An 18,118-nucleotide genomic window follows, 5' to 3' on the forward strand; every position below is an offset into this window, starting at 1 on the left:
GTAATCTGTAACTAAATTCTATAATTATAACATCGGTTGCTTGGTACGACGGTACGTGTATTATGTTATTAATTATCTTGATAATAATTCTTGATATACTTACTTTAAAAATACGTTTACGCTGACGTTGGTGTTTTTAAAACAGAACATTAAAAGTTAAAATAAAACAACGTGGATAATAGATGTATACATTTATAAATTATAAATATATATATACATATTTTATGTCATTGGTTCGAACTGTATTAATCTTATTTATATGTTATACGTGGTAGGCCGAACAGTATTTTTACACGACTATCCTTATTGTGACGAAAGAACACGAAAGAATCGCATTGGTTCATCCTTTATATTCAGTGGATTTGATGAAAAGCCTACGGTGCTCTGATGTATTTATTTATTTAATACCGTTTTTAATAGTGATTTAATATGTTTTATACTTTTATTGTACGCAGGTATATAATACCACTATATAATTATAATTATAACTTAACTTGTTGGCCAGCATACCAACAGACATTATTCGCAAATATTATCATAGGTACATAGTATAATAAAAATGTCATATTTTATAGATTGAATTTGAAAAAAATACATTTAAGAGGGTTGGTGTGGGGGTGGTGATAATGAAAATCAATCGTGCAGTCTAGGGCTTGTGACAGAGGCTTATCCCCCTTAAAAAAATTATACGTCATGCTCAGATTATCACCTTACCATTTTTAACCAACCTTCCTGAACTTCAGTAAAAGTTATTTACTTGTAGACTAAACATCCTTTGTCCACAAATTTCTTATGGCCAATAAGAAGAACCTATGAGAATCATGCGGAGTTTTTCGATTAAACACGTTATACACCAAATCGAATAAGACTAATACTAAACATATCCGAAAACCTCGATACCACTCTTGGACGCCGAAGAACAACGAATCGATCATATAATTTCTAAAAATCACCAACTTATTCAACAGAATTTAATAAGTATCATAAAAAAAAACCAATTGTACCAATTCAATATTATATTCATAATTCTTATTTATTGTTTTCACAAATTGTTTGTATTCTTCCCCCTCGTTTATTAAACTGAATATAATATATTATTGACATATAGTTGCTGCCAACGTTTTTCTGAGATAATTTAAAAAATATCCTTTGCTTAAAAATAATATACTATCGATTTGCGTGTGATTTCAAAATTGATACCATTTTAAAGATAAGAATTCCTTTCAATAATTTGTCTCTTTGACCTCTAAAATCTCATTATTACATAGGTAATTACCCTTTCGCAACGTATAACAGCAGCTGATCACTGAGATGTTCGGTTTTTATATATATATATATATATATTATACTCGTATTAACATGTCGAGGACGTCAATCAAGGAAACTATGATATAATATTATCAGGATGTTAGAAGTGTTTTCCGTACTTATTGCTTCGTCGCCAATATAAAATTATCGGAACAATTTAATGACACAATACAATATTCGACACGTTATATTTCGTATCGTTTGTCCGGTGTTCAACGTCGCGGCCGTATGACAATTATTAATAACAATATATAATATCAACTTCCGCATCGCGATTCGTGACAATCCGCAGACCGTATAGTCATGCCATGGACGCATTGTGAATATAATATTAAATTTTATTGCGATGACGACGACGTGGTGACACGTTTCGAATAATTACTCGAATTTGTCGCACGCGGTGTAATAAACGTGTAAAATGTGTAGCAATGCTGTGGGTCGTCGTCGATGTTTTCTTCCCAAATAAATGCGTATAACTGTAAAGTATGTTATATTATTATAACGGCCAATGACTGCGCTTTGAAATTAACTTAAATTGTATTGTGATAAAAATAATTAACCAATTATACATCGAAATATTGTCAACATTATTATCGTCATTATGATTATGTTATAATGAGTTTTCGACACAAACCCAAACGACTTCTTTAAAAAACTTGATATGAGTTTTAACTAGTGCAGCAGATAGATTTGTGTGTTAGTGTTTGCTATTTTTTTGTTTTTTTCACTTCACATTACACTTCAAACGTAATAGACCAAAATTCAACTTTAAACTTTTGGGTTTTCTTTTTATTCAATGCATATAGGTACCTACAATCATATATTTCATTTTTACTCTCAAATCAATTAAATTACATTAGGTCTTAACTTTATCTACCGATGTGTAATGTGTATCATATTATAACGTGTCATGTACCTACACTGCGGGTAAGGAATATACTGCAATACTGCCTAATTATTCAATGTTTATTAGTTTGTAGTTTGTACTTTGAATGATTTGACACGCATATGTTTACTGATGAGTAACGATTATTATGTCTTGTTAATAATTTATTCAATAACTATAGTCAAATCTTCAACCGTAGTAGTTGTCGAAAGCTGAATACATTAAATAATAATAATAATAATAATAATAAAAGATTTAACGAGAAAAAGCACTCCGATACGATTACAAAAAAGTTAACGCAAGTAAAGTGTAGTTATTTGAAACTTTTATTCACACACTAATTACTCATATAGTGATATTCGTAAAGTTTTAATCTAAATTATTGCAGCACTTTACCTAATGGCTAATGTATACCATTAATTGTGTTATATTGAATAATGTGCTTGTCGTAAAAAATTATATTAAGTATAAGCTATTAAGTACCAAAATGTTTTATATGATATAATACATAAAAAACGATATACTATATAACTTAATGAAGAAAATGATTAATATTTCTAAAAATTTATGAAAATCACTTCGAGAAGCAGCTCTTTATGAAGTGGTTGCGAAAAACGATGATTCGCTTATATAATGAGCGCAACTGTGCTAAAGATAGATCGTTTATCTTCGTACAATATCACGCCGGATACTATTGTCTGTGTTATTGTGAAATTATGTCTGTAATCGCGTATGTATTGTGTAATAGGGAAGATTAGTCCAGGCTCACATATTATGAATTTATGATGTCTACATATTCGCTACGGTATTGTTGTCTTTCCAAAATATAATTATTGTAATTATTTTGCAAGCAATTTTTTTGTTTCTGCAATAATTATCCATGTGTAATGCGCTACCACAATATTACGTTTATATACGAACATACTCGACAGCCACCGGTCCTGCACGACAAGTCATGCGTCTAAGAAAACATTATAATTATATTTTACAATGTAAAGTAAATTTATATAGTACATTTTTGCACTGTTGACAAATCGAATTACAAATATTTTATTGCCTGCAGTAGGGCGAAACCTCATCTGCTCAACGATTATTCCTCTATCACTGGACATGAATTTATCCCCCAGAACATATTTTTATATTTAGGTACTCGCACTTTTTATACCATTTTTGCCATCACCTGCAGTAGTAGACATCAACCCGCCTATATTAGAATATTAGTAACCAATTTCTAATAGCTTGAAATAACTAATTATTCTTTAGCTCCAAATTTCATATTTTTCTTTTCAAGAAAAGGCACTCATAATGGTATTTTCGCGTGTATGTATTATCATTTATGATTATACGTTTATACGACATATTATAATATCACATATATTATATACTATTTTATGTCATATAGTTTAACTTCCATTTAATAAAATTTTCTGTTTAACGGAATATTTTTAAATTCTATACAATATCACTTTTTTTTGCCCATGATACTTTGTAATAAGTAAGTTTCACTGCATAATGTATTACTATAATACACATAACATGTGTAATATGTATATGCTTATACATTACCTTTACAAGGTACAACCGATTTATCATTATACGAGAGTAAACAAGCGCGTTTCGATCGGGTGATGGATGTATCGCACGATTTTTATTTTTTGTTAATATTATAGGGGTAGGTATTCGTTTTCTCATATGTATAGGCACTACCCTCAAGCATAAATCGATGAATTATTTGACGTGTTGCATTGACGTGTTCTGACGAGATATCCTCAGTATAGGTACCTTTGTCCTGTATACAACAACCGGCACCTATCTACGACTCGGGATTCGGGACTATTGAAATCGAAAATCAACATATTATTTTAATTATAACTTATAATTATTATGTAGCTGAGAGGGGAATGGCTGAACTTAAAACAGCTAACCAGTAAATTGTGCAGAAAATATAATTAAGTATAAATATGTAGTAATGGAAACAATATTACGCTTTATTTCAGTGATCAATAAAATTTAATTTGATTTCTTACAAATTCCAATACTGTTGCATACACTGTAGTTACATACATACATGCATACATACATACATACATACATACATACTTAGTACATACATACATATATACATACATGACATACATACATACATTGATCCCCTTCAGACACTTCCCTATCCGATATACGATTCCACATCGAATGCACTTAACCTTATATAATGACATTTCCACCGAATCCCACCTAATAGAGGCAGATTACGTTCGGTTTGGGTTTAATACTTGTATTGTTAAAATTTACAAAAAATTATATTTGTAAAAGTATAATCAGAAATAATAAATTATTTATTTAATATTTTGTAGTCGTGAATTATGAATGATTCCGCTTATATCTACTCGTATAGCTTTCGAGGTCACGCTCATCATATTGTAATGTAGATACAATATTTTCCATATCTTGCTACTTATTATGATTTTTATATTTTTGCGGTTCTTTATCTTTTTACGTTACCTTGTCCGACAATAAATTGATTTTGTCCGTTAAGGTATTGGCCCTGTTTTTAAAATCTCGACAAATTATGTGCAACTAATAAAACATTAATGCCAATTCCCTAAGTGCCAACCTTCAATATTGTTATTGATTTTCTGGTAAATCAGCGAATACATCAGAGTCAAAGTGACTATACAAAATTTAAAATTAAAGTATTAAACCTATGTTGCTGACATAGAGTTATTATATAATATAACAATGGTATTTCGATCTCTAAAAAGCAGCCTACAGGAAACGATAGTTCAATAAAGTCATAGTAATGGGGTTTTGGGCAAAATCGATCGACACTAATAAATGCTTGGAAATTATATTTTTCGATTAAAGGCAAATATGTGCACAACCAAAACAATTTAATGTATAAATTATCACATATTGTCACCGTATCTAATAATCTTCATGCATTGTGAAGAAGTTTATTTTTTATTCATTAATTATTTCAGCCAAATAACTTAGGTACAATTACTTAATTACAATAAATTACATTAATATTAACTGATACGTATACCAACTGCAGAGCTATAAATTCGTATCTGGTATACGGAAAATGGTTGAAAATATTAAATAAATAGTAGCCTTATGGTTTTTGATTATTATAATATACTTTTACATAGAAATACCTACATTTGTCAAAACAAAACCACAAACAGAAGGTATGCGGCCGCACATTCACGTGCAGGCTTTGACGGCTATAAGTAGGTAAAAAAATTTGATTGGGAAATGTATGACGGGGAAGTATACCTACCGGACAAGGAAGTAGCTGACGAGAATGGGATCGGGTGCATGTATAGGTATATTATATATATTGAGTTGTCATTTCTACATGTTCTGTATTACTAAGTATTATAAATATATCTATTGCTTGTAATATAAAACTTAAAACTATAAACCTAAAATTGCCAAATGGCGATTATAAATAAATAACAATAACAATATTATTTTATCCTGCACGTATCGATTGTTCCCTATTAGTTTGTGTAACTCCGAGAATATGTAAACAACGAATATATTAAACTGGGCTTTTTCAAATAAGTGTATAAAAGCCAGAAGGAATAATGCTCCAAAAGTTAGTTTCGCGCAGTCCTTTACGCGTATATATTGATTGAAAATACTACCGAAAACCGCCTCCTTGACGATGCACGCTAAGAACTCCGGTCAGATGAAACATTTTTGCACTATATTTTTAAAAGCTTATAATTCTACCCGTCCACCGCTTATTTAGTTTTCAACATTGTGTTTATATTGCTATGCTATTAAATAGACGTGATTTAATTTTCAAAGAATATCGATCATAAACAGAAAAACATGTAGAACCTACCTATATATAATATATTGAAAATGTTATAAAAATTGTTAACATAATTTACAAATTTCGAAAATCGAAGATTGGCATCATCAGCTGTATGTTTTAACTTTTTAATCTTTAACATTTGAGCTAGACGAGTGTCCTAATTATAATAAGAACAATTATTGGTGATTATTATTATTGGTGATTATATCCTGCACTTGATCAACTTTTTGATGTTTAAAGCCTATTAATTTAATACCTCACAAAATAATATTAAATATATGATAAGCCAAACGTGGCCAACCTGCGGCACACGTGTCTTTTTCGGCACATTTGATGTTATTGAATGGCACATGACTAGCGTCAAATAAAATTACATAGTATAATTTCTAAGTATTTCTATAATTATGTTTTTCGATATTAATACAATATTACACAACAATGTATCAAAATAACATTAATAATGTTATGTACCTAATGGCTAATATAACATATTGATATTATTTGATTAGAATCTATAATACAGTCAGTTGTGTTATAATAACCACCGTGTTCATTTTTGACGTACATTTTCAATTATTTTTTTTTAATTTGGCACAATATTGAAAAAGGTTGGCCACCCCTAATATAATACAAACGATATGATTATTTAATAACTATTTTAGGAAAATCAGCTCAAAAAAAGAATGAATGAATTCAGTTTATTTTAAAAGTTTGAATTTGTTACGTTTATTTGTCTCTAAATTATTATTTATATCAAAATGCATTATTTTTATACTTGTTTTAATGGAAACCATATAATTTTTATGAGTTTTTTAAATGATTTAAATTTTAATACTAAGCAACTTGTATACCTTATATATTCAATAAAAAATGTCATTCATAATTATTTTCTTTTTTTACGAGCACTTTAAATTTTCAGAAAATATCCTAATATTGTATATTATTTTATTAGTAGCAAACCGAGCTCCGCTTAAATGTGGTTTTTCGATTAAAATGATTTATTATTGCTTTTAAATACTGAGCATGTCATTTGTCATCCTGTCTGTACTTTTTATTAATAATATTTTATATTTTTATATGGTAAGTAAGTTTTATATGGTTTCAGTAAGTGCGCATATACTTCCCTACATGCTACGCTTAATATAATATAATATTCTTTAAATGTGAAATCGTATACGACCATCATTATAGTTCGTGTGACGATAACACCTAAAATAAATAAATTACTATTCATTTTCAAAACACAGTAGGTACCTACGTCGTGTAATACTCTCGATTCAATTGATTCACAAACAATTTGTGAGCGAGAATTATTTCCGAAAACGGGCGAGTGTTTTTTGGCGCAATTTGTACGAATCGCTTGTGCCGGATTAAAACGTATATTTAAGTATAATATGTAATGTATTCTTTGACGGAGTTACTTGTAAGTCGTATTCATCATGTGCTTTTATGCAAGCTGTCGAAAACCGTAATACCTACTCGCAGGCGGTATATTAAATCGATGAATTATGCAAAACGCTCATTTTTCTAAGTGTTTTTCATTTCGGACTCGTCGGAGGAATTATAAATTATTATAATAATATTAATATTGCGTACGTACCTACACGGTACACGCGTATTCTTATACACGTAAATTATTAATGAAGTTTTTTTTTTATTATTATTATTATTTATCAATGTTACTAGAAAAATAATATAACCTCATTATGTCAACTTGATTAATAATAATCGCGATACTGCGTTATTCTGCAACAGTTCCCATTGATCTGTTATGAAATCAAAACAAGATGGATTTACGCGCAATGCGCATGGTACCTACAACCCACCCATATGAAATAGTGTTTTCATTATTTTTTTTTTTTTTTCATAATAATTTGCAGCCAGTCGTGCTTATTATTGCTACCTACTTTAGTATTACTTTCGTTTTGTTTTTTTTTAGCGAAAAACAAATAAACAGCTATACTCACGTATATTATTGGTACGTTTATACAATTATACGGTGTAAAATGTTTTCAAAAAAATGTGTGTTTCGCATACATTCCGCGCGTACACCGGCGGAATAAAACAAACATTTAAATCGTTATTATACACGTCGTATAGTGGTGTAGCGATGACGTACGTAGTAAAGACCATAATATCTATAATGTAGGTTCTACATTATAATAATATATACATTACACCGCAAAGATCGTACACGATGCCGATCGTCATCTTTTGATATGAGTACTATACCTACTGCGACGACGACAACGAATGATTTTCTACATAATATTCTACATTTTATTATACCGACGCATATAATATTATTATATAGTTCGCGTGCCTCGTTGTTCGTGGGTACTAAAAAACGTACACGTTAAGGTACGCGAGCTGTGATTTCGAGTCGCTAAACGAACGGGTAGTGTCACGCATATGATATTAATGTATATTTTATATATGACACAGCTGTTTGTTGTAAGCAAGGTCACCCTGCAAATATTACCGCAGCACGTCGATATACCTATATAGTGACTTCGGTGTATATAGGTATATTATAATAATGGTAAGGCGTGTGTTTTAAATATTCAGATACTTCTACCGGTATTTGATATATAATTATTATTTGAACACGAACGGTTGCAGGTTGTACAAGAAACGAATTTATCGAGTACCTATAGGTAGAGGTATATTATAGGTTAGGTAATACCGAACCCGTACGGAAATATTATATAGCTATTTCGGATTAGTGATTGCCATAAAAACGGTACCTTACTGTAAGTTGACGGAAGTCATATTATAGGTACTACCGGGATAAGTACTGAATTACGGCATTCTTTGTTGGTGTATACAACCGAAAAACTACCAGATCCACTATAAACTGTGCGTAATTATTAAGGGATGGTTGTAGGGGTAGGGTTCCGATTTAAAAGTTGAAGATGCTCAAGTATAAGTCATATTTTTGGGTTCTGAAAAAATGCACCCCTTATTGCTGTCACAGTCTGTCACAGTCACATATCACACGTAATGATATATAAATGGATAAGACATAATCCTATACCTTATACACTCAGTACACCTATAGGTACAGCATTTGAAGAGCTTACTCTAGTTACCACGATGGTTCGGTATATAAAGTTGTGAAAATGGTTTATGATAAAGAAAAAATTGCTACAATCCGTTACCTGATCAATTTTCAATTGAATTAATTTCAACATTATTTATTTTTAATGATTTTGTAATAATTATCATAATAATATATTATTATGATATTGTGTGGTAATATAGTTCTAATTCTATACCATTATTGTTATTATCATTTAATATTCTCAGTGGTGAGTGTACCGCATAACCTTAATAATTGTTGTATGTGAGCCCACTTTGATAACCAGCGTACTATATAATATGCTCTTCGATCACGCCCTTGAATATAATATACAACCCGTGTATACGATTTTATCTCTGGGGTACACATATACGACTGATCTTATAAAATATATAAATGCTTACCACTATTAAAGATAGTTCTATCTTTAATCGTGATGCTTACATAATATTATTCGTATATAATTGTTTACAACAAAATAATATTATGCATGTGTGTACGATTATAACGAGTTTTGACAATGGATTTCTGTTCGTTTGCAGGACTCGACTGGTCAACCATGCTTACGGTATGTACTTCAAGGACCAGACTTACTATAGGGTGAGCAACATGGACGGCCGGATCGAGAACGCAGACCACCGGCTAACGGACGACATCACTGCGTTCACGTCGTCCGTGGCGCACTTGTACTCGCACCTGACCAAGCCGCTGTTCGACTGCGCTCTGATCGCGCTCACCTTGGCCAGGAGCAGCAAGCAGATGGGCGCCGCCGTTGTTCCAGGTGAGTCGACTATACCCCCCCCCCCCATCCTCCTCCACTGAACCACATTATCCGAGAAGCCGTTTAAACAAATTCCAAAAAAAAATCTCGTGCCCCGGCTCCATTTGCGATTTAATATGAATAAAGTTTGTGATTTAATATGAATAACATAATCGTACAATACGAAGCAAGCCGTATTCATGTACCGCATTTAGGTACGAATGTTCGATTAAAGTTCGTAATTAGATGATTATGCAAGTAATCGAACGGCGAACAACTGTAAAAATATACTAAAAAAATTGGTGTACTTCATAATAACGTGTATACGGGTATAAAACAACAGGAAAATAATTTTTGATGAAATATACGCTTTGAGAAAAAAAAATTTATACGCATTAATTTTTTACTTGACCTAGAATATAATATGACGTACCGATAAGTTATTGATAAAATAGCAATCTTATGAATAAAATAATAAAATACTTACCTAAATATTATAAACTATAATTATTGCCTACAATTAGAGTTAATTAAAAAAATAGTAATGGCCAACCTTAAACTTTGCGTTTAGTATCGGTATATTATATTATATAGTGCAATAACAGTGCAATTTAAATCTATAAAATACATAATATATTTAGGTATACAATGCTTGTTTGCGAAACTCGATAATAGAGGGTTACACTTCTACGGGGTAAACAGTATGCCGATATCATGAACTATTATCATTACCACTGATTAAGTACCTATAATTAATCAAAGTTATCATCAACTATAAAATATATCTATATATACTCGAAAAAAAAAAATGGAAAAAACACGCACTGTCTCTCGCGTTGTATACGCAATATAAATATCTGATACAATATCCATTATCCAAGTGCATAACCTACCTATCATACGACATTTCAAACGAATTCTGGTTTTGCAAAACACCAATCGAGCATATCGAACATACGGCGCGGCGTTGAGATCTCTTCGCACCACGGATTTCAGCAGACGTCATCCGAGCGTGTTCTTTAAACGTATAAGTGTCAGCTATCTGCTATACGTACAATAGCTACACAATAATATTATTATGTTTTGTTTTATACGATTGCGTAACTGTGTGCCAAGTAGGGCTTAGTAGGCATATTATGCTGCAGCGTATAAGGCAATAATATTCTGCGATAAGTCTCGTGCCGCGGTGAAACGCGCAATATACCTACAATGGCTGGTACCTATACCTATGTGATAATAATAAATATATAAATACGAATAAAGAAAACTTACACGCATTCTCGTGCACACGCGTGTGTTTTTGTGTGCGTGTGAGTTGTTGAACAACCACAGACGTATATAATATAAACCACGTGGATCCGCGTTTTACATTGTTTTCTTGTGCCTCGGAGTTATATAGGTACCACTAGAAAACCAATACCGTTTTGTGTCATTCGAAAAATTTGAAAACAGAATAAACTCGACCTCTGAACTTCAAGGATTCGTCTCAAACTCAATGACCCCGTGTCCGGTGTACTTCGATTATTTCGTGTCGGATCTACAATAATATAATATGATCGTATATACCTCTACGATTACGTCTTACTGTCTGCGTTCGCAAATACCTCTGTTGCAGCGGTGTAGTTTCCTGTCAATCGACAAAAAAAAAAAAAAAACGTGAACTTAAAACAACATTCAATATCATCGTTGCCGACCTACACCTATACTGCATGTTACATTATGGTTAGGTACCTGATTTTCCGTGTACACGCATAATATTGGTATATAGGTACCAATACGATTCGGGGTCGACGGAAGGATAAAATATTTTATATTACAATATTTTTTTATTCTTACACAATTACGCGTGGTGGTGAGTCATCGTCGTCTGTTAATATTGTATTTTACTTGGCGAGTTCATTTGAATATCGCACTAGCGTCATTTACCACAGAGTGCCACAATAACGTCGTTTCGTGTTTACATTAACGTAGTTTATTATAGCTCGCCAAAATGATAATATATAAATCGTACATTATTCAATGTTATTTTTTTCAACTCTTATCAAATCTGAAATTCCGCCTGACATTCTGTAATGTATTGTACTATTATGGTAGGTATTATCTATATATTATTATTATTATTATTATTATTATTATACAAATGATTTAAATGGACATCATGACATTGTCTAAACATTACATATTCCAAAATATGAAAAAGAGTAAACGTATATTATTTCAATTGTTAACATATATCAAATAATGTTATATAAAAACAAAAAAAAAACCAACTGACACTTTAAAAGAAACAACTACAAAAGTTCTGATATGATATCAGTGATATCAGTCGGAGCTAGATTGTCGTTGTACTCTTAATGATTCGATTCATATTCAATATTCATCCTATATAAAGTCGCTTTTCTCGGATTTATTTAATTTGTTTGGTTGAGATGCGAAACAAAAGTTTTTAAAAAACGATGTATTATAAGGCGTGACAAAACGCTCGTCGATCTAGCCAGCAGTCGATAAATATTCGTTTGACAACATGAATATTGTTGTTCGTACAACATAATATGACTAATACACAGGTTCCGTAGATTTTAATTAGTGATTAATTAATTTTCGACCGACGACTTCATTGACACGCACATATATTAGAATAAATTAATGCTATTGTTTTTTTTTTAAATATCAATCCCAATGGCGAGGGGGCCCACTGCAGTTTTTATAATTTGAATTGAGTTAAATCTGAATGTGAATTGTAATTTCCTTTAATCTTTTTTTTCTAATCTGTACATCAGTTCGTAGATTAAAAGACATTTTATTGGCAATTTAACGACACATGATTATTAGTGTACGCAATTTACGTGTGTTGCAGTGACATATTATAGTGTGCACCGCAGGGTCCGATTGAAAAAAAAAAACAATTCCCTAGTAGGTACATATACGTAAGTGATATGCTGTCGTCCTACTTTTCCTACCATTTTATATTATATTATAATGTATAAACAAACTCAACTATAAAATATAATGTATAAGCAATATACAGAAGATTCGCGGAAACTACCTACGCTCACATTATAAGTTAGTGTTCGTATTTTCGGTATTTTATAACACTTCATATGACCTTCCGTGATTCGATTTGTTACCGAAAATACCACAACACGAACACGCGTTGTATTACAATATCAATTATTAACGAAATAATAACAGCAAATATAATCATTAGCTATTAGTGAACTTTTTTTTAAATACAGTTTAACTGTAGAAGGTTAAAATTGGGCGTAACTATGATTTAATAGTTATAGGGGCTAGAGTCTTAGAAAACAATAGTTCAAAATAAGTCGCAGAGCCACACCGACCATCAATCTGTTTTGATATTTGGGTCACTGTTGAACTAATGTATGTTTTGATTCTTCTCTTACATATTAAACACATATACATGGTTCATTCACAATATTAACAAACATAATGTATATTTATTAATTATTTTACATAAAGAGCTCATGGCAGTTTTTCTTTATGCAAGGATTTGGATTTTACCCAGGATGGGCTAAAATGTAAAAAGTATAGGAGTGGATGAAAACGTTTATGCGGGGCTAAGCCTCCAGTTACACTGATGTGGTTACTGATTATAAATCTAATCCAACTAAGTGAAAAATTTAGAGTAAAAACAACTTCGACCGTTTTCTTTATAGGAACGAGTGTTTTAATCTTAAATCCAGACCTATTTATAATATTTGGCTAAAATATGTAATGTTAATTTTTTTTATCTATTGCGTATTGAGTGGATTTTAATTTGAATATACACCACGCATCATGCATCTACACATGAGATGCGTTCTAGATCAAAGGTTCCTGATATTTTTTTACACTGACTATTTTTTAATTTTGTAAAAACTCACCCCTCTCTACTGCAGGATTACAAAATAGTTTGTGTTATTCATTAATAATAATAACAAACACAGTTTTAAAATAAATATCAAATTTAATTGGGTTGGAAAACATGTTTTAAAACAAAATGTTAGATATACAGCCACTCCTACATTATACATCGGAGATGAATACATTATATGGGTGAGTAATTTTAAAAGATGTCTATCGTCAACGAAGTGGAGGAGGACTCATGCCTGTAAGAATTATTGTTCTATTCGCTTACACAATAATCTATAACATACAATTATATTATTACTGAAATTATATTATAGACTTATCAACTGGCTTGTCGAGCACACCAAATGTTTATATTTTTTTTTAAACAATATATAACTATTAGTTACAAGTATCGGGCACGTATTGAGTCCAGTAGAAACTGATCGAGTTCTAATGTTACAATGGTTGTTTTACTCTCTATATATACCAAAAATTGATTTTAAATTTTTACATTAAAATCTAAACATAGGTACCCAACGTAAATTGTGCATTAGTACATAGATGTATAATAATTTATTTAAATTTGATTTCTATATGTTTATTTAAATACAATAAATATTATTATTATTATTATCATCAATTAAAATTGTTCATTTGACAAGAATATATAAAAACTTAAATTTGATTTCCTTATATAACAAACACATATTATGTACCCATGACCTATACAACATTATATTATATACAGTCAATATACAGACAGATAATAATTTGATTGCAATATCGGAAGATTTAAAAACCTTATAGATAATGTAGTATAAGAATAATTAAGAATCGACGTTGCGAAATGCTCAAATCGGAGTTGAAAATATGAAAACAGCCAGAAACTCAGTGTGTATCGGAACTGTTTCATTGTTAACAACCAATCCATTAATAGCAGACACGTCGAAATAATGTTGATGGCATATCACGTGTCGTTTATAAATACGTATATTATTCTCAAATACACATATCATCGCGAAACCTTCACGAAAAAAAAACAGATTCACCAGACTAATAAAATTCAAGGTCTGGAATTATTTGAGAGAAAAAAACGTTAATAAATAGAATTACAATCATTACATGTTCGTCCTTCTACGTATATACTGCTTAAAGGTGCATACTATTATATATTTATTGAAGTACAGAATTAAATTCTACAGTCGATTTTCGATAGTTATATTATATTATAATATTATTTTATTATGTTATATTATATTTCTAGATAATGAATGTAATGACTTTCTGAATAGGTATCACTACCTATCACTTTATACTATGAATTGATTTATGCAACACCCAAATAATATAAACTATCATTATAATATTCGTAAAAATAATATATTAAATAATAATTAATAATAATATTATGTTATAATAAATACGAATTGCAAACATTTATCTAAAATTTAAAGCGCGAAGAATAATAATTACATCATATTATGAAGTTTTATAAATAATAATACGTATAGGTACCTATATTATATATGAACGTATTAAATATATAAATCGATCACATCAAGGATGCTGGGGAGAGCTTGGCCATCGTATTGTAGTTATGACTTATGGTTAATAACCATTTTTTTTTTTATTACCTAGTAATTAAGAACATTTCGTTTCTATTTAAAATGTTATTTCCCACCAGCGCAGCGCCCCCGGATATCACACCATAATAAATGAATATATTACCACGGGCGCCATTGAGCCGTTGCAAGACAAATAGGTATGATACAATGACCTGTATGTCTGTATGTACATGACTTAAGTGCAACTGCAGTTGTGGTCAATATCAGCTATAATAATATATTATAAGTAAAGCACGCAGCCCAATTTCGGGGTAAAACTTTTGCCATTTTTCGTAATGTTTTTACATAATTTATGCATGGATGTTTGAATGTTTGATAAAGTACCTGTATAGACGAATTTAAAACATGTTTTTAATTATCCGACACATCGTATACAAGAGCCTGTATTATACAAATCTTTGGATTATACAGTTATACGATAACAGCTATTGTTATAAAATCGTATGCAGAGATGTATCTGGAAATACTTCGTGGGAATGCAATGAATCTGCAGATAGGTACCTACCTAATTTTATTGTTCTACCGTTGATAAACGCTAACAGCATTGATGATTCCATTGCGGTTTGAATTGTCTATAATATGGTCAATGCTGGTGTCTTTACATGGTCCCTACATAACTATTTCGACCTATGAATCTGGCATATTATAATACCTATATAAATTTAACATTTTTTTACGAAAATTCGTCTTAATTTTAGAAAAGAATCTACGCGCGACAATGATATGCTAGGTATGCCCTAATAATTCGGCCTGTACGTATATAAAACGTCTTAATAAGCTTAAGTCATTCATTCATGAATAGATAAAATCTTATTGAAATTAATAATTATTATATAATACTCCTATACGGTATACATAACCGATAATATACCGCACGGCGCATATAAACAAAGATAAAAAATAATAAGGATTTTCAAGTTTATTCTTTTCTTTGATACACGATTTAAAAGTGAATATTTATGATAAAAAAACACGTTTGGATAAAATTTTATTACGCTTCAATCTTAAATTGTAAAACATATCGTGGAAAATAATTACAACTGCCGATCTATAATATTAAGGAATAGTTGTAAGCTATAATATTTAAAAATGTATAGCGTCTTATTATAAGTTTTTATTTTTGTCCTCATTTATAATCTCTTCAGTTTTCCTTGATTTTAATGTTATGTCCCCAAATGTTATTGCATCATAATAGTTTTACACTTTCATATTCGTGATCATTGATCAATAATTACTTATTATGAAGTTATTTTTAATTTCATTAAAAAAAAAGCATTATTTAATTTTTTTTTTTTTTGATACTTACCTATTAGTGACCTACCTGTATATAGGTACGGTGTACATAAATAAATTGTAATGTAATTTATTTTATTTTATTTTCATTTATCGATATGATTTATAGTAGCGAGAAACAAATAAATTATTTTATATTTTATAATATTATACCTATATAATGTAATATTATTTCATGTATAACAAGTGTGCAACAATATTGCTAGTTTTTTTTCGGTGAAGTTTTTAGAATATTTCAACAGTTGTTTTTTACATAACATTTATGCATATTTTAATTTTTATGAAGTGTGCATAATATTTTATCGATTTTAGCAGCTCCTATACATTTTCCATGACTCTGACCCATTTATAATTTCGGAGCATTGAATAATTATCCACACACCAGCTAATATTACAAGCACTAACCCGAGACATCGTTTTCAATGTTTTGATATTGTAACAAAGTACTTGATGTATAATATTATTATGTTCGTTGATCACTAATAATTACGTTAAACACAATTCACTTATAAACTGCACTGACTGACGTATAATTATTATTTATTTTTTATACATTTTGAGTTACAAGTATTTAAAATATATCGAAACATTTGGACCAAAATATAATAATATACTATTATACTTTCTGTAGACCAACAGAGACGGCTCGAGGAAAGATATTTGAAACACGTGAAGCTCAAAAATATTAATGGGTGAGTGTCCTATGGTTGGGAAAGGTAGTTTGAATCATTTTTAAAGGTTATTTAACCACTATAATAATCTATGAACATTGAATACACTATTTGGAGAGCAGTGAAAAATGTCTAGGGTGGGTGGTGCAGAAATATTAAATGTGAGTCAAGGAAAAGAAAGTTCAAGCTTGCCTACCCATGTATTTGAGTAGGTATTTCACAATTGATAAGACGATTTGTTATAGGACACGTTAACACCTATCTTTTATTGTATTTTAAATGTATGACAATGACGGACTACCCAGCAATAATAATTATTTAGGTTCAACTGCAGTATTTACCTCAATCGTCAAATCAAAATTTATCGTTTGTACACTATTTTAGTGAAATCTCTGTTTTTCTAAACTAGTTTTATCGCAATGAACATAAAACTGGTTGTAGGTACGGTACACTCTTTGCTCAGCAGCAAAACTATTTGTAAATATCGGAAGTGAATATTGTTGTAGGTAACCAAACTTAATATTTGCTTGTGAAATCCACCAAGGTGAATTTTAGCCAGAATTTATCATATTTATCAGTATATATAATAAATATAATTATTTACATAATTAATATACGATATGCAATTATTATTTGATTATTGTATTAATTACTTAAGAAAAAAATGCAATAAAAAAATACATATTAACATGAAATTAATTTCATGGGAATCAAGTGATTTCTTATCTAGTTTCCTATTGCTCATAATTAACAGTATCATTTGTTGTGTGTATTAATTTGTCGTTTGGCTGGAACATTTTCCGTGTGAGATA

The 18,118-nt window shown here is 30.3% G+C and overlaps 1 protein-coding gene across 1 annotated transcript in view; it reads left to right on the forward strand.

Moving 5' to 3' along the window:
* Nucleotides 1-18,118, forward strand: part of LOC100167764 (ATP-binding cassette sub-family D member 1) — a 58,406-nt gene that overhangs the window by 22,927 nt on the left and 17,361 nt on the right. The window contains exon 2 of the mRNA XM_001943346.5: nucleotides 9,648-9,886. Within this exon, the coding sequence (XP_001943381.2) occupies nucleotides 9,648-9,886 (239 nt within the window). The remainder of the gene's footprint in view (nucleotides 1-9,647; nucleotides 9,887-18,118) is intronic.

The sequence above is a fragment of the Acyrthosiphon pisum genome, chromosome A1 (assembly GCF_005508785.2).
Source record: "Acyrthosiphon pisum isolate AL4f chromosome A1, pea_aphid_22Mar2018_4r6ur, whole genome shotgun sequence".
NCBI lineage: Eukaryota > Metazoa > Arthropoda > Insecta > Hemiptera > Aphididae > Acyrthosiphon > Acyrthosiphon pisum.